The 18,343-nt window shown below is 38.8% G+C and overlaps 1 protein-coding gene across 2 annotated transcripts in view; it reads right to left on the bottom strand.

Annotated features, from left to right (window-relative positions):
- GK (glycerol kinase) overlaps nucleotides 1-17,440 on the bottom strand; it is a 34,699-nt gene extending 17,259 nt beyond the window's left edge. The window contains exons 1-11 of one of the 2 annotated variants that reach the window (XM_030234205.2): nucleotides 17,292-17,440; nucleotides 9,628-9,701; nucleotides 8,927-9,033; nucleotides 8,307-8,384; nucleotides 7,257-7,336; nucleotides 6,205-6,342; nucleotides 5,681-5,790; nucleotides 4,925-4,991; nucleotides 2,454-2,489; nucleotides 1,790-1,857; nucleotides 414-456 (exon numbers count right to left, since the gene is read on the bottom strand). In XM_030234205.2, coding sequence (XP_030090065.1) covers nucleotides 414-456; nucleotides 1,790-1,857; nucleotides 2,454-2,489; nucleotides 4,925-4,991; nucleotides 5,681-5,790; nucleotides 6,205-6,342; nucleotides 7,257-7,336; nucleotides 8,307-8,384; nucleotides 8,927-9,033; nucleotides 9,628-9,701; nucleotides 17,292-17,357 — 867 coding nt within the window. In that variant the 5' untranslated portion in view covers nucleotides 17,358-17,440. The remainder of the gene's footprint in view (nucleotides 1-413; nucleotides 457-1,789; nucleotides 1,858-2,453; nucleotides 2,490-4,924; nucleotides 4,992-5,680; nucleotides 5,791-6,204; nucleotides 6,343-7,256; nucleotides 7,337-8,306; nucleotides 8,385-8,926; nucleotides 9,034-9,627; nucleotides 9,702-17,291) is intronic. The other variant, XM_030234206.2, reaches the window with a different exon arrangement.
- Between the last annotated feature and the right edge of the window lie 903 nt (nucleotides 17,441-18,343).

Below are 18,343 nucleotides of genomic sequence, written 5' to 3'. Positions count from 1 at the left end.
ATGTAAATGAGAAGGAAGCCACAGTTTTGTGCTATTTATTCAACTCCAGCTACAAAGAAATGATGACAGAAAATGAAGAGAAGAAATAAAACAGCCAAAACAAGGAAAAAGGCACATGGTTAAATAACATAAGACATAATCCTGTCTGGGTGACAACAAGAAACAGATACAAGGGAAGAGCAAGAAACCCAAGCAAAGTTCTGTTTGGAAACTTAAGAAGGTAGGAAATGGAGTCTTACAGAAACACCTTGAAAAAAATTTGTACTTTCATTCTTTCAGATTTCAGTACATGCTTTTCCCTTTGTCTGGCAATATAATGTTGTTAATAAGTCTAAGAATGGCTAACGTACAGTTTGTTTCAGAACTTAGATTGTGAAAAACAAAAAAGCAAACAACTAAAAAATGCAACTGACCTTCTGACCTGTGTTGCACAGCAAGAAACAACCTGTTCCATACCTAGCATGAAAGCAAAGCAAAGTTAAAACCAGAATGTTTAAAGAATAACCTGTTACTGCAATCCATGAGTCCCCTGTGAAGAGTCAGGACACCACTTTTAACCCTTGAAGATTTTGCTGCCATTAACTGATGATACAACTATCCTCAAAAAGTTAATCTGAATGCAGCCTGAAGCTGAAAAATCTAATCACACGTCCTTCTCTTTCTCTCTCTCTTTTCTGCCCAACACTTGATCAAGGAGAGATATGGCTGAAAATTAAGTGTAAACTCCTCTTTGGTGGCAGTGTTTACCTACTTCAATTTAAGCTGATTATGAGATCAACTTTATAAAATAAATATTTCACAATATTAAATGGTAAATTTTAAGAAACTTTGTTCTTGTCACAAAGAGGCTTTTCTTTAGACATATCCCATTCAAAAATTTCTAAAAATGGATGTTTCCCATTTGAAGACCAAATAATATATGTGTGTGCATACACACTTATACAAGGACACAGTGTAATATAAGGAGTACAAAATACTATAAACCACTCCTACTTACCCTAAGAAGTTATTCTCAAGAAAAATATTCCTTACCTTTTTAAACCCCTCAAAATTAATACCTTAAACCAGTCCTGAGACAGCCTTCAGTTATATTTGGAAAAAGAAATAGTAAAGCAATAACAGAAATTAACTGAAACAAGATAGACTAATATGTAACCATTCCTGTGAAACTCCCATACTTGTGTGTGTATGTCCCTACATGCTTAGTTAAGCACCTGGTTGTAAATGGAACAGCAAATCATTTCAGCAGACAGCTTCTCCTCCAATGATTTTTTGATTATACCCAGTTGCCTGATTTAACTGATCAGCTATTTGTAACAAAGAACACTAAGAGGCTGAGAAATGGGAAAAAGCAAACATAAAATTCTCCACTGAGCTAGACATAAAAGCAAAACTAAGCATGCAATTGAAATGGACCTTTCCCATCTACCAAAGCTGTGTCATTCAAGTCAATGCAATCTAACTCACCTCACTGTATTTGCTTAACATTAGGTCACCATTTAAATGACATTGCAACTGTTTTAATCTGTGTTTTGAAGAATGTTAAAATGAAAACCCCACTGTCACATAGAGATTTTCCTCACAGTGACTGTGTTCCAAAATATACCTCACAAGCCATGCAACTTTATTACTTTATCTACGAGTCAAGACATGGTTTACTTTGTGGGTCAACACACTCAAAAGGTAGCTCTGTAATTACAAAAGAGTTGGGCAGTTGCTTGAAAGAGAACACAATACTAAATTCAAAACAGAGCAGGGTGTTTATCTTATTACTTTCCTAATAACTTACGTGTTTTTTGCTTGTCCATCTTGAAAGCACATTTGCCCAACAAGAGCAGCATGCTGGTCACCCAAGCACTGAAAGTGAAAGATTTTTTTCCTTTAGCAAATGTCCTCACATGAAATATGTCCTCACATGAAAATTTGTCTATAACTCTAATCTATTAGTAGCACACTGATAATTGAAAGCAAGGAAAAACCTACAGAGAAAAGCTATGCTTTTTATCACTCTTTCCTCTGTAAGAACTACAAATGAAATGTGTTGTGCTACTTACGGTAAGCAATTTATATAAATAGAAACTAAAATTTACTATCTTTACACATTTTATTGGAAAAAGCTGAGAATTTGCCCAGCATTTCTGGATTATGTATATACTTTTTATATGTATGAAGTGGAGCTTGCTTCCATTTTGTAATGTTACTCATTTACTTAGAGATACCAAGTTTCCAGCTAGAGCTCTCATTTGTATTTCCACAGCCAGACCTTAATAATAATGGATCAAGCCAAACAGTGATTCACCTACAAAAGTCTACTTCTTATTTTAACCTGAAGAAAAAAAATTAAGAACTTAATTCACAGCAGGATTCACTCATCCTTAAAGCTTTTTCCTGTGAAGCTATGTTCATGCAGTTCCAGGCTGTCATGCCAAAATCTACGTTGAAGTAGGACTTACCCCAGAAATTGGTACACCTGTCAAAGCTCCAGATTCCTGTTTTGCAAAAAGAGAAATAAAAACTCAGAGTTAGTTTTCCATGACTAGAATTGAAGGCAATGAAAAATAAGCTAAACTTCTAATGCTCAAAGGAAAACAAAGAAGGGTCATGAAAGCAACACGGCTCAATTCAGGCGTACACTTTGTTTCAGCTTAATGCAGCTCCTATCTAAACCCCTAAGAAATTAAGAGCAGGAAGGTTTACAAATATAATTTATCTGATCTCAGAAGTTCCTAGCATAAATTTTCTTGAAATAATACTATACAGAAAATCCAGTTCAGTGTAATCTGTGCAGTAAATGCCAAGTGTAAAATGCAAAAGTGCAAAACAGTAAAGTGATCAGGAAACAAACATGGCTGTGGCGACATCCTAAGCAAAGGCAGATGCCTGATGTTAAGATACAGCATTTTAAGTCTCAAGTAGGCTTTCTTCCAAACAGTACCAGAGTTTTTCATTTACATTCCTGTTACAGAATCATAAAATTGGAAAAGACCTCTTAGATCATCATGTCCAACTGTTAACCCAGCACTGCCAAGTCCATCATTAATCCATGTCCGTAAGTGCCACATCTATACATCTTCAAGGACAGTGACTCCACCACTTCTCTTGGCAGCCTGTTCCAATGTTTGACAAGCCATGAAGGCTCTTGTTTTATCACTTGTTACCTAGGAGAAGAGACTGACCCCCACCTGGCTACAACCCCCTGTCATGCAGTTATAGAGTGGTAAGGTCTCCTTCTGAGCCTCCTTTTCTCCAGGCCAAACACCCCAGCTCCCTCAGCTGCTCCTCATCAGACCTGTGCTCCAGACCCTTCCCCAGTTCTGCTGCCCTTCCCTGCACTCACTCCAGCCCCTCAATTCCTTTCCTGTAGTGAGAGGCCCAAAACTGGACACAGGATTTGAGGTGTGGCCTCACCAGTGCCGAGCACAGGGGACAATCCCTGCCCTGGTCCTGCTGCCACACTATTGCTGATCCAGACCAGGTGCCTTTGGCCTTCCTGGCCCCCTGGGCACACCTGGATCATGTTCAGCTGCTGTTGACCAACATTCCCAGGTCCTTTTCCTCCAGGCACATTTCCAGCCACTCTTCCTCCAGCCTGTACCTCTGCCTGGGGTTGTTCTGACCCAAGGGCAGCACCTGGCACTTGTTGAGCCTCACAGAATTGGTCTCAGCCCATCGCTCCAGCATGTCCAGATCCCTCCACAGACCCTTCCTGCTCTCCCAGCAGATCAACATTTGTGTCCAACTCAGTGTCATGTGCAAACTTAGTGAGGGTATCCTGAAAATTTTATTTAATTATTTAACTATTTCCTGACAATTTTTACATGTTTCCTTAAATTGGTTTTTTGAGCAATTGTGAAAATGAATTTTCAGTAAAGCCATGCAAGTGTATTTCCAATCTGAATTAATTCACATTTTAATTAACTGTATTTAAGGTAACTGTGTTTATAAATGCACTAAAAAGCTCTATGTGAATCTGATGTTTAGCTACCACAGAATTCATATTTTTAGAGAAAATGGACAGTTTTTTCTCTTTTATAACTAATTAACATTTATTAGCCAGTAGCTGTATTTTTTAGCTCACTATAAAAGTAAATGTTCAACAGTGTGGAAATTAGGACAAACATATACATTGAGATCACATTTTAGAAATAATTTTGGCATGGGCTCTAATTTTTTTATCTCAGATTTGGAAACACACAGCAAATTTATTGGCCTAGGAGTGCACTTTTTCTAATCCTTAAACCAATGAAAATGCACAGCATCTGAGCAGAATGAGTAAGGTGGTCAGCCTAATGGAAGCCTCTACTCACCCAGCTGGGACAGATTTTCTACAGCCAGCAAAAGGAAGAAAAAGGAAAAAAAATGGAAAGGGGAAGAGAAACAGAAGTTCACATTTAAAGTGAGGAGCAATTCTGTTCTGGTGGTCAGGCAGTATCTTTTTCCATTTACTTTGCTCATCCATCTTAATACAACTCACTCTTATCCAACCTTCACATAAATAAACGTCAGCAATGACTTCTAGTGGCATTTCCATTAACACATTAGCAAAAATATTTCAGGGAAGTTAGAGTTCTATTTTAAAAAATCCATCTTGTAACTTGTCTTCACTACAAAATACACATATTCTTATTAACAATAGCTCAAATTACCAGAAAAAAGAATGCAAAATCCCAACATCCAGTTTATCCAATCTTGAAGTTCATTAATTAGATGCCACTGTGTCAGAAGAATTGGTGTCGCATTAAAGTAATCAAATACTCAACTTCCTATAATATTATACAACGGTAAGTAACAGCTTACTAATCATAAACCAAACAACACTGGTCGAGAAAAAGCCATTAATCCTAATCCGTGGAATTTGCCAAATCCAAATGGATACAGTTATATTTTTACAAGATGAATTTCACACAAATATTGGAAAACATACCATCACGCCATAAATCTCAGAGGAGCTTCGTACATTTGGAAGTATTTCCATAGGAATTTCAAAGAACCTGAATACAACAAAAAAATCATGTATATTATATAGTCAGTACTAAATCAGAAAGCATTTTGCATTTATTTTCTTAAATAAGTTTAAGCATAAAGAAAAAAAATTATAAAAGGAACTTTTGTTTCTAGGTTTTAATCTGTATGTTTTTCCACTTGTTACAGTGGACACTGAATTTTGGAGGAAAACAGCATATATTTCAATCTTTGAGGACCTATCCAACTCTTTTACATAGAAATTCATGCCTCTTCCAACAATATCTTAATAATACACTTGTTAGTAAATTAAAATATCAAATAGAGACACTATCATTCCAGCTGCTGTACAAATTTGATTAAGTAATAAAGACACTATTAAATCCCAATATTCTGAGTTGGAAGGGACCCACAAAGGTCTGAAAACATTGGCCCATACAGGGATTGAACCCACAACCTGGGCATTATTAGCATCATGCTCTAATCAACTCAGCTAAATTGTTTCCATGAACCAGGCCTCCACCTGCAGGTTCTGCTACTTTTATTTAATCCAGACCATTGTAAACTGAACATCTGGAGAACAATGAATCTTAGTTATTAATGTCAACAGTAAATAGAGCAGTACCTGCTGATCTTAGTTCGTTTAGATAAGAGATTCTTATTTTTAAATGAGTTAGAAACTATTTAAATGATAGTATTACTGAAAAACGGAGCTTACTTGCAGAGCTCAGGATCCCATTCCAAGGAATGAATGTTGAACAACATTGTTCTACTGGCATTGGTGACATCTGTACAGTGAATGCCTCCATTCTTTCCACCTGTCAAACTCTGAACAAAAAAATCACAGCATTTGTCAAGGAGAAATATAGGCTTTCTCCAAAAAATTACCAAAAAATTTCAGAATCAAAAAGTTTTCACCTTGGGATTAGGAACTCTGGTATTTCTGCAGCAACTAAACAGGCAAACCTAATACACCTTTCTAAAGTCCAAGATTTTTCTGAAAGTGAAAGCGAAGTTTTACAGCAAACTATAATGGTAAACTATACATAAGAATCAAGAAAAAAATATAATGGTATAGGGACAGTAAAAGTTCATCTTGCAAGGAACCTCACTGGAATTTCTTTAGTAGCTTTTATTGACATCATTGTGTCATCAGTGGGCATCAAGTATCACATGCATGGAGATTTACATGACATGGAAATTCATTGTAAGAAGAGTGATAATAAACTCACAAATACATACCCATATAAGCCATGAATCAATAGTCCCAAACATAGCTCTTCCATCCTCAACTGCTTTCTTAATTTCTTCCACATTATCCAAAAGCCACCGAAGTTTCACTGCACTAAAATAAGTGCTAAGTGGAAGACCAGTCTTAAACTGTAAAATTCAACAAAATAATTTAAATACCATGCAAGTATATTTTCCATAAATCCTGTAGTTATACGTAAAAATGGTGATAGTAAGGGGAAAAGAAAATACACAAAACTCAGAAAATGAACTTCTGTGATTATTTAAATAAGTACTAAGCATACAACACACAAGTCTGAAAACATCAAAATCAAATGACCAGTGCAATAATAGGTTAAAGATCAAAGCAGATCTAAATGCAGTTCAAAGATCATTTACGTGGAAAAAGTTGTTTGCAGAAGGCCTGTCTTATCTAGGATATCTCCATATGACTAGACAATAAGTAACAACAACAAAAATGGGCAGGACAACGCAGGAAAGATGAAAATTGCATTCTACTAGAACTTGAAAATCAAGTCAGTTTATACACCTTTTGACATCCATTTCCTGCCTGTGGGAAAACATATAATATAAAAAGTACATAATATTTATTCTATTAGTAAAGGACACTAATCAAACAATTGTGACACTTTTTTACAAGCATTTAGTTTCCAATTTATTATATATATGCTCACAAAAAAAGAATGAACTAGCTCTTTATCTTCCTTGTTCTCAGATTGGATGCAATTAATTTCAGTATTAAGGAACGAGAATGGATAATACATTTCATACCAGTAAATTATTTCCCTTTTATTTTTCCTACTTGATCTTAATTTTTGTGTGTAACATTTATTTTATATTGGCTAGATTGCAAAGGATTAGGTCTCACTTCCGTAGTGAGATATTAAATAAGTGTTAAACATTTCTTTTAAGGAAATTAAAAATTTTCTAGTCTCAGATTGGTGTCTTGTGCTCATTTTTCATTATTTAACAAGCTAAGAAGGGACTAGAAACTACAAGTGACTGAAGCAGGTAAAATTTAAATGTTCTGGAATGTCTCCTACCTTTGAAAAAGTTTTGTTTTTCCCAGGAATTCTTTTAAGAAGATGGTCAACTGTTGTCTGGGTTCTCAGGTCAAGCCACACTAAAACCATGAATAAAATTAATTGATCATGTGATTTAATACACAAAAAGTGACGTGTTCAGCCTGTTTCTATGAAATCACAGCTCTTGCCAATGAATTCCTGTCTATTTTTATCTTTTCATGTAGTTGAAAGAATATCATATTGCCATTGTATTTTAAAGGCACTGTTGTAAAAATTAAAATGGTTAGATAAATTAATTTGATTTAGAAGATCAAATGATTTGAGAATGAACCAGGATTTTCCACAAGTAGGGTATTTACTTTATCAGAATATAAGCCAGTGACTAATGCTACTTCACAGCAGATGACTGTGATTAAACAAAAAGGTTAAAACAAATAGCAGGTTGATTATTTACTATTTCTATGTAAACTTTCTACTAAAAGACTGTGTTGTAGTTATCAAGGTATAGCTGGGTTTAAGATAAAGCTGTTAACTACATTTATTTGACTATAGAAGAGTCCTGGTTTTACAGTCATACTATGTCAAATTATATCTGGCACTTGACCTAAAAAACCAATTCTGGACAATTACCATTTTTCAGCTGACAATATCTGAAAAGCTAAGGTAAGTTGAAAATAAAACTCTGAGTATTAATAAGCCTTTATTAAGTCATCAATAATTAAACCTACTTAACATGATTTTCCTTTAAAGATAAATCACCAGCATCCTGAAAATTTCAAAGAAAGTGATTGGGTGCAACTCAGAGCATTTTGTGCCAGGAACCCGTCAGGAACATAGTGGGGTTTTTTGAAAACCAATAAAGTGATTATTAATCAACAATTTTTACGGAATGGGCTTTTTTAAACTGCACTGGTATATATGCAAATACATATCTTACAATACAGATATCAAAAAAATCCAAGAAATTACTAGGCTAGGCCACAACCAGATTTGCACAGGAAATTAAAAAAGCATTTTTTCCACAACATGATCATATTATGATATTACATATGCAGAAAGCATAGTTACCAATAGCATTATAAAGAGGTTCTCCAGTTGTCTTGTCCCAAACCACTGTTGTTTCTCTCTGATTGGTGACTCCAATGGCTTCAAAACAAAACAGAAAGTATCCTTTTCAGAAGGTTTGTTTTCCCCTTTTGGGGGGGTGAAGGAGGGAACAGAGAGATGGAGAGGAGGGAGGAACAGGTAAGCAGAAGAGGAAAGTAAATGGGAAATAAAAAGCTTCCAATTTTTTCAAGGCATGATCTAGAAATATTACTTCTAAGAACTCATCTTTGCTGATTAACCTGTAAGCTCTAAACCTCTCTCTTTTTCAGCCACAAACTGAGACAGCAACAACACTGACAGGGGAAAACAGCTTTCCTAAACTTAAGTCCTAAACGTAATTTCAGAATTTCTTCATCACTTGTCACTGTGATTTTACAAGATTAGCTTAAGTCTACTTTGTAGATTCTGCATTGCTGATACATTTATTTTCTCATTATTCTTCCCAAAAAACTACTTTCAAATACAATTAAACATTTTGTTTGAGCCTGGCACATGCTGCCACCTTTCTATTTATTCACTTAAAAACTATGATATCTGAATTGCTCAACCATAGCACGTTAAAGCCCTCTACCCATAAGTACCTCTTATGTTAGTGATGTCTATGTTCAGTTCTTTCATTTTCTCACAGGTCTTTTCCACACATTCATAGACAGAGTTTAATATTTCCTTTGGATCTTGTTCCACCCATCTTTAACAAACAGTAAACACCAGTAAACAAAAACGTACATAAAAAGAAAAAATAATACTAGTCTGAAAAACAAGCTGAGCATTTTAATACAAATATAGCTACAAAACATGTTTTACATATCTACGAACAAAGAGTTTTGTTTTGCTCTATACAGAGGGCATTGGCAGCAAATGGTAGGTCATTTAGGAGCAAACAAACAAACAAAACCTTGGAAAACAAAGGAAGATATTTCTTTGATCAAGCTGAAGACTGTGATTCGAATGTAAAAATTATCTGTTTTATTACCTTAAATGAGATGTTAAGTTTCATTTAAACTTTAGTTTTAAACTTCAATGTTTAGATGTTAAAGTTTAGATGTTAAATATGTAAATGAGTGACCAGAGCCAAACACCAAGTACTTTTAGTTTCCGTAACTCAGGCACGTTCTGAACACCCAGTGGGAGCTATTTCATGCCATTTTTTCTGCCCAGCCTTTTATAGCTGTTGCTGTGCTACTAAGAATTATTAATCAGCTTCAATTTTGATGACTCATAGATAAAAATTTATAAGCTCTACCAAACTCTACACAAATGAAAAAATACAAAAAAATCATACCCTTCTTTAGGGAATTCTTGCTTTAGTTCCACTTGATGGTGACTCAAGAGCTCTGCCGTTGTTGCATTAAAAACCTGCAAATAAATTACACAATTGAATTTTCTATGAACACAGAAGTTTAAACAACAATAATTAACATTTATTATTTGGAACAAATGCGGTGCTGTGACAACAAATAGTAATTTTCTGTCGTCAACTCCAATATCTATAAACAAGGACTCGGATATATGCACTTTTAAAATTAAGGTAGATAAGGATTATTTTGGCAAATTTTGCTGACACTCTGTCAATTTTAACTGGGTTTTTTTTTTCCTTAATGGGTTGGAAAAGAGCCAGATTTTTTCTTGTGGTGGTTGTTGAAGTTAAACTCCTGATGCATATTAGAATATTACTCAGTAAAATACCCACTGTTGTTGATAATAGCATTTCTTTAGCTCTTGCTATGCCACTCTACTGCCAGAGTTATCTGTGTGTTTTCTTGAGTTAGCACATTTTAGGAAGAGTGAAAATCTATGACAAAACATAGAAGGGATCAAACTAAAGAACAAGAAAGTACCTAGGCAAAACACATTTTGTTTCAAAACAAACTACAAGTACAGAGCTCATGAGCAATCTGACAAGAAAAGAATGCCACTGCAGCAACACTAACTATCAAAAAAGAGAAGAACACGCAGAAAAGTAATTTAAATTTGAATACTCTACAATAAAAACCAGCACAGTAGAGAATCACGAGGACTCTATCAATGGGTGTTCTCAAGGAATCCCAAGTTAGAGGCTCTGCCTGGCAGTAGAAGCCCATGGAGAATGCACAACAACCCTCGTTAACCAGCAGTGGCCTGTTCCCAAAAGGGATCTCTGCCGAGGCCAAGCTGAGGGACACCTGGTGAAACATTCAACTGAAGTGTACAGTAAGTGAGCCAGAGTGCCTGGCTGGGCAGTGGTGGCAATCCTGGGGGAAGGGCTCTTTCTCCACAGCACCATGCAGAATCTTTTGTGTGAAGAACCTTCCGGGACCTAGAAAGTAAAATCTAGCAGCAGGTTCAAGTGAACTGTAGAACATGTCAGTAGGACACCATCCTACCTTTTCATGGCAAGCAGAGCTGAGCCAGATTTAGAAACCACTCACATGCTAAAGAAACAAAATTCAGTTATATCTGTCCTCCCTCTAGGATACAGCTGAATCTGTTCTATACTTGTTAATGCTCTCTTTTCATACCACAAATTTTAGGAGTTTCTCCTAAAGTTTTTAATCCATAAACTCTTGGTATCATCTACCCAGTACACTTTACCCTGAAACTATTAGAACAACTCTGACAAAAAGGAGAAGAAATTCTGATTCTCCAGTTTCTTCGGAACCTTAAAGAGCATCTTGAGAATGAAACTTTGAAGTTTAGAAACATTTGACTTATATATTAGAGCTGCAGAATAATTCAGGCTGAAAGGGACCTTGAGAGATCTCTAGTACAAGCTCCTGCTCAAAGCAGGATCAGCAATGAGATTAAATCAAGTTGCTCAAGAACTTTTCTAAGCAAGTCTTGAAAACCTCCAAGGATGAAACAACACAAATTCTGGAAAACATTGAAAGCTCCATTGCCCAGAAAAGAAGTCTCAAAAAGTTGCATGATCATTCTTTTCTGCTATCAGCTCAAAAGATTACACAGAAAGAGCACCACTGAATTATTTCTTCTTTATTTACTTATCTGTGTTTCATATATCAGCTCAGGCTTGACAGGAATATATCCTATTAAAGAAAAAGCTCTGTGTCACTACTACACATTTGGAAGCAACTTGCATAATGGGATATGGATCTCAAAATGCTACACAACATACTTAATGGAGAGGTTGTTTTGCATGTATGCATTAAGATTTCTTTACTTGAAATTGCCTTTCTGCCAAAAGCACATTCAAATTTACTGTTTTTTTAGAAAAAAGACAGAGAGATAGAAGACTTTTTATTTAACCTGTATGTTAACACGTTATGTATCTGACATACTAGCAAATTTAAATATTATGTGGTAATCATTCATCACTAATCATTCAGTACTTCTTGAAACAGAAGGTAATGCTAAGGATTCCTACTGGTAGCAGAAAGCACAAATTCAATTAGACAAAGCCATCAAGTGAATGTGGAGTGTGTGGCTTGCAGACACAGCAATAAACTGTGACAGGAATACATTTTCAATGGAAGTAATAACACTATGAATGCACAGATTTTTCCATATTCATAGAGAAGAACTAGGCAAACATTTTGCTAATCCATCACAAACAAACCTGCAAGCTTCTGACATTATCAACAAAAGCAATAGACACTCCCCATCATTCAGGGCAAGGGATTAAAAAGTTTCACTGGGAGCAATCCCTGTTTGAGGCCAGGTTGGACAGGGCCCTATGCACCCTGGTCTAGTGGAAGCTGTTCCTGCCCATGGTGATGGGGTGGAACCAGGTAATCTTTAAGGTCCCTTCTGACCCAAATTATTCTATGATTACATGACTTCTACACTGATAGAATTCTGATATGTGAAAAGATGAATGAGTCACTAAATTTAAACCTTCAAAATGATAAATAACATAGGGAATAAATAGAAAATATGGGACCTCAAAGCCTTCCTTTCCCACTCCCTCCAAAAAAACACTACTGTTGTAAAAAAAATATTCCCTATGCAGTCCCTGTTTGACAGTGGAGAGATTAAAAAATAAGTAAAAGTAAGTACAAATAAGTCAGATAAGGTCAATACATCCCTGTTGAAACAGGTTTGAAGTGTATTTCTGTAACTTGTTAGGACTAGAGGCTTTCAATCCTTTCATATTCCTTAAGAACTGATTCAAGTTTATGCTACTGATCTCTCAGTTGTGTGGGGGGGAAAGCCAAATTCAATTTTGCCTTAATTTTATCAGCAGCAGTAATGAAGAATTGTCTAGGCTATTTGGACTTGTACAGCTGTCTTGAACAGGGACGAAAGTGAAAGCCACCAGATATGTACTGAATTCTCTAGTGAGAGATTAAAGAGAAGGAATAAATAACATACTCCCTCTACTCACAACAGAGAATCAGAGCTTGAGCCTTGAGTCTCAGGACTGCAGAGAAGTAAGGCATGCATAGGTGTCTTGTATGTGAACAAGCGAGAGGCACAGGGGCCGATCACTTAATTCAAGCTTTTTATAGGGTCTTTAATATAATACATCACATCACATAAAGGGGTACAGTTACATATTATTACATATTATTGTGTATTACGTTTATGCTTTGTTATCTTAGTGGAAAAGAATTCATATCAATGAGTTGTAACAATTTTCAAGGAATTAACAGAAATATGAGGCTCATGGAAGTGATAAAAGAAGCTGCACAGCTGAAAAGACAATAATAAAAACAGATTTTAGAAGTAACTTTTAACATCTCTCAAGCTTTGTCATGTAACTCTGCCACAGTAAAGCTATTTCCGTTGCTCTACGCTGTATCTTCATCAGTTTCTGTCAAGCAGGATCAGCCATGCCTTTGTAGGCAAACAAGCTCAGAGATGGAGTTCTGAAATTGCATTGAAATCAACCCTGCTGGGGCAAGGAAAAGAGAAAACAATCATTTCCCTCTCCAGTGTTTAACTAGGAGTTGCACAGTCAGAATTTATGAATAAGTCCAAGTTTAACAAGCCTCCTAGAAATTACCTTTCTTGGAAGGCTTGTGATGAACAGATTTCCCTCACCATCTAGGACGCGCTTACAATTATGGGATTTAAAAGTAAAACTACGCTGTATTTTAAGTGGTAAGACCTAGGGGGGAAACTGTATTTACAGTATTTTTAACTCTTCTTGCTAGTTATACAATCAAGTTTATCCCAAAAGGTCATGTTACTTCAGAAGAGGGGTAAAATGAACGCCCCTCTGAAGAGAGAGCTCAATGGATATGAAGGTTTTCCTTACCTAAAATCAGGTTTTGTTTATTGAAAAGAATGCTTACAGTGTGATATAGCTTTATTTGATTGTTTCTTCTGAAGACAAAGTAAAGGAAAAAAAATATTTTTCAGAGGTAGAAAAAATCTGTCCTGCATCTGACTGACAAACTTATAACAAAGTACTGTGTAGGTACTTCGCTGTGTCCTTCAATTCTTGCTGTTCCTGGATAAAATGACAGAAACACTATCCAGCAAATACCTTTCAAGAGATCAAACAATGGTTCAGCTGGCCATTACCTCCTGCTCCTAAGACTTTTCACAAAAGAAGTTATAGTGTATTTTTATGATTCTTGATTAATACAAGATGGAACACAAGAGATGAAAGTATTTGACAAAAATATTCAAAGAAACATCTTGGCCAGAATTCAGTCATCTGGGTACACTTATTTAGCCTATCCAATTTATGTTCCTGCTTGATATTTTTTATAAAATGAGCCTTAAACAATTGTGCTTTCCCTGTTAATTCTGAATCTGTTACCCAGGTTCAACCCAATTTATCAGAAAAGTTACAATCTCAAAAATAATTGCAGTTCATTTTGCAAAATTAGCTAATAAAAGTAAAGATCCAAAATAGGGTTTGTGGAGGATAAAGCTACAGCATAAAACTACCCCTGTATGTGTGCTGTTTGAGAGGCAAGGCTAAAGAAGGAGTGACAGTAACAGAAATGCACCTGAGTTTTGCTGCTGCTTCTTTAGCTTCTGTGCTCATACAGCCTCCTCATTCACAAGCAGGAGAAACAAAACAAATTATAAAAAATTATACTGTCTGGACACAGTATAATTTACTCTGAATCTCAGGAGGTCACCTAGCCTAACTCACCATTCAGGTAAGCCTGAATTTAAAACCAGGCTGTTCAGGGCCTTTTTTAATCAGGCACTGAGCATCTGCAAAGATGGAAATTCCACACACCTTTCTCAGCCCCAGATGTGGAGCCCTCATAGGGAAACACAGTTTCTTTACGTCTATTGGATATTCCACTTGCTGCAGCTTGTGTTCACTGCCTACTGTCTTTTCCTGTGCATGTCTGAGAAAAGGCTGGTTCTGTGCTCTCCACAAACTGTGGACTGAGGACATCCCTCAAGCGTCTCTTGTGAAGAAAGAGCCCCTGATCTCCCAACCTTCCTTCCACGGCCTTGTGCTGCAGTACAGGGATTCCTCTGGCTGGAGATGAAATCCAGTTCTTTCAACTCTCATCCTGTGCAGGGTCCAACATCAGACCCAGTGTTCCAGATGCTGCTTCCTAAGTGCTACACAGATGGCAACAATTACTTTCTGAACTTTTCTTAATGTGCACCTCCACAAGGATGCATTGCTCACATATATCCAACTCAATGCCCAGCAGGAGTGCGTCTTTTTCACTAAGCAGCTTCTTAGCATTCTGTCTCAAGTGCTAAACTTTGCTTAACTGTATGAATATTCAGGCAGCCCCATCTCCAACTGGAATTTCAGTCAACTGGTCACCCCCATCAGAGAGAACATCCCAACCCATCCCCATGGCTGTCCAGGAAAATACTGTGGGGTATCAGCCCTCACTACTGGCTGTTATGGACACCACTGGTAAATCTGCCACCTGCAAATGGAAATTTACACTCTGGACTGCTGACACTACTCTTTGGCCCCATTAGACCAGACAGTTTTTCACCAAGGAGAACTCTTTAACCTGCTCAAAATCATATGTTTTACACTTAAAAAGTTAGATAACAGTTGCACTGAACTACTGAATACACAAGTGTAAAGTAAGCAGCAAGTTGATTTTGACTTGTGATTTGGTGAAGACAAAAACTGTTGGAAACACTAAATTAAAAAAAAATGTAGAGAGATCACTGGGAAATGTAACAAAAACAACTAAAAGCAAAAGATCAACAGAGCCAAAGAAATAATTTAAGCAAAGACAACAATACATTATATTCCGGCTTAAAATATTTCAAGGCAAAATCTCTCTTCCAACTGCAGCAATCCCTTTCCAGCACAGAATTCTCCATTTACAGGTGTTGTCATCTGAATGACTGAGGTGAGCTGAAACAGAACTCTGCACATTTTGCCCACTTCTCTCCCTCTCCCGTGTTCTGATTTAACTCCGTGATCATGCCTCTTATTTGCTCAAACCCCTGCAACTTTATTATCATAATGACATGATCACATTGCCAAGTTTAAGACAATGCTGTATGTTGACATCAATTGAGAGACACTGAGATGGATGCAAGAATTTAAAAGTGGCAGACACAATATACTTATTGAAAAAATTAGGAAGCATCTGAATCCTCTTGTAGGCAGGCAAAATCTCCCTGGCTGCATAAAAACCATTGATGAATGTGTGTAGTGTAAGAAATTCCTCCTAAGAGGACCTTGTAAAAACACTTGTATAAAGAGCTTAAGTTTTACTTCTCCTAGTAAATAGTAAAAACTTCTACTGTTATCCTTTGAGGATAAGAAAAAAGTTAACTTGGCATTTACATAAAGCAGATAGAATTTATCTCAATGCATTACAGGGACCTTCTTCAAATTCGTTCCCAAAAAGGACTCCTGACTGGCATCCAAGACAGCCCACTGGTGTCATTTGTCAGTTTGGAGTTTCTCTCCACCCCCAGAGCTGTGTTTTCTCATTTGACAATCCCATGAAGGTCGTGATATTGAATAATAATGGTAACATAGGTCAAGAAGATACTCTAGCCTCCTGCTTCATGAAGGAACATTTCACATGGGAGAAGAAGCAATAGGAAAAAAAAAAAAAGTAGCAAGGGTAAGCGAAAACATTCATCTTCCCAATTCATGCTTCGCACATTTGATAACGTTTTATATCGAGTAAATATCTCTATTCCACTTTCATGGAGGAAATTGTCATAGGGCTTTAATTAAGTCAAATTACCATGACTTAACTGACTAGGGCACAGTATATTTGTAGAGATTTGCAAGCCAGAAGTATCTATCCTAAGTTTCATACATAACAACATTAGTTACAGCCTATTGCATAATACAGAAATAACTAGATCCTTCAACTAAAGGGTCAAATATATGATTAATATATTAATTCTCCTATCCTTAAACTTATCTTCCTTAAGTGTTTAAACAAATCAGTGTTTAACAAGGTGTGCAGGTTCAGCCACCTGAATACCTTCAGTGCACAAGAGGCACTGACATTAGGGCTGGAGCTGTAGAAGTCACTCCAGCAGGCCCTGGGAAGGTTTCAGCGGGGAACACAGGGGAGTCATCGCATTGTTTGAACATCAATTAATCACAGTCAGCGAACTCTCACGGATCTATTTCCCCAGTGCCTCAGGACCTCGTCCATTTGATTCCATTCGGGGCGAGACAGCCGACAGACTGAAAGCCTGACACACTGCAAACGCAGCCTGCTCGGAGCAGCGGGATCCCGCAGTGCCCTGGAGCAGCAGCAGAGCCGCTGGTGTCGGGCTCGCCCAGGGACCGCTCCCCGCGGGACGGGCGCTGCCCCCCGCGCCGCGGCGGGAACGCGACTGAGGGACAGCGCCGGATCCGGCAGCCCTGGGCCGAGCGGCGCCGCTTCTCCAGGAGACAGGAGGCCACAGCCGGGCAGCGCAGCCCGGCCCTGCGGGCCCGTTCCCCTGCCCTTCCCCAAGGGCACGGCAGAGGCCCCCGCCGGGATGGAGGGGAATGAAGGCGCGGAAGCCGCGGCTCCCCTCAGGCCGCGGGGGCGCCGACTGCCCCCGGTGCCGCCCCGATCGCCGCGCTGTGCTCACCAGGAAGCGGGTGGAGCTGGTGCCCTGATCGATGGCTCCCACCAGCGGCCCCAGCGACGCGGCCATGGGGCTCCCTCAGCGCCCGCTGCGCTCCCGTAACGGCCGCGCCGGCGCCGCGCGGGCAGCTCGCGGCCGGCGGCGCGTGGCTGCCGGGGTGAAGCCGGCGGAGGGGGCGGGGCGGGGGGCGCTGCCTCGCGCATTGTCAGCTTGTAGCCAATCAGAGATCGGGGCGCGGCGGGGGCGAAGCGCCGGGGGCGGGGCCCGGCTCGCGGAGGGGCGCGAGAGGGGCGTGTCACGTGACGAGCGGCGCGCGGCGCGCCCCCTTCCAAACCCCGCCCCCGAGCCCCTGAGGCGGCGGCGCGCGGGCGGCGGGAGGGGAGGCGGGAGAGCCCTGGGGGTGCTGAGGGCAGCGGCGGGAGAGCTGCCGGAGCCTTTTTCGGGTCACTTGTGCTTTGAGGCGGCGTTCCACGCAGCGAAACTTGTCCCGCTCGTTATCGGGGAGGGGGGAAAGAAACCCTACGCTCTCTGAGGCGGGACCCCGCTGAGGAGGTGCCAAACCTGGGTATCCCTGGAAGTCTTTTGTTCAGGGCGACTGCTGCCGAGGAACTGTGCAAGGCTGAGTGATCATGGATGACCGAGATATATTCTACGTATTTATTATACATCCCCAAAGCGGCTTCTTTTATCTTTTAAAGCTTTAGCCTGCGTTTGGCTTAAAAAAAATGGAATCTCGGTCTTCCTTCCTTACTCCTTGTTGGTAACTTGTGGTTCCAGAAAAACCGCTGGTGTTGTAAGAGCCGGGATGGAATTGCAAAAGCCAACAATGCTGACTGAAGGGCCTGAAAAGCTACCAGTGACACACGGTGCCAGTAAACCAGCCCCCACAGACACCATTAAAAAGATTTGCCTTTGCCATTAATTCATGTTACTAGTAGTTGTCCAAACTTGGGGTGTCTTGCTGCAATTGCTCCGTGATAAGCAAAATCTGATTTCTGCTGCTTGGGAAAGCTTTGCAAGATACCTTACCCAACTCTTTTATTTTTTTGGTTGTT

This window comes from Serinus canaria, chromosome 1, assembly GCF_022539315.1.
Source record: "Serinus canaria isolate serCan28SL12 chromosome 1, serCan2020, whole genome shotgun sequence".
In the NCBI taxonomy this organism is placed as follows: domain Eukaryota; kingdom Metazoa; phylum Chordata; class Aves; order Passeriformes; family Fringillidae; genus Serinus; species Serinus canaria.
Note: the sequence above shows the minus strand (reverse complement) of the source record. Positions and strands in the feature narration are given on the sequence as shown.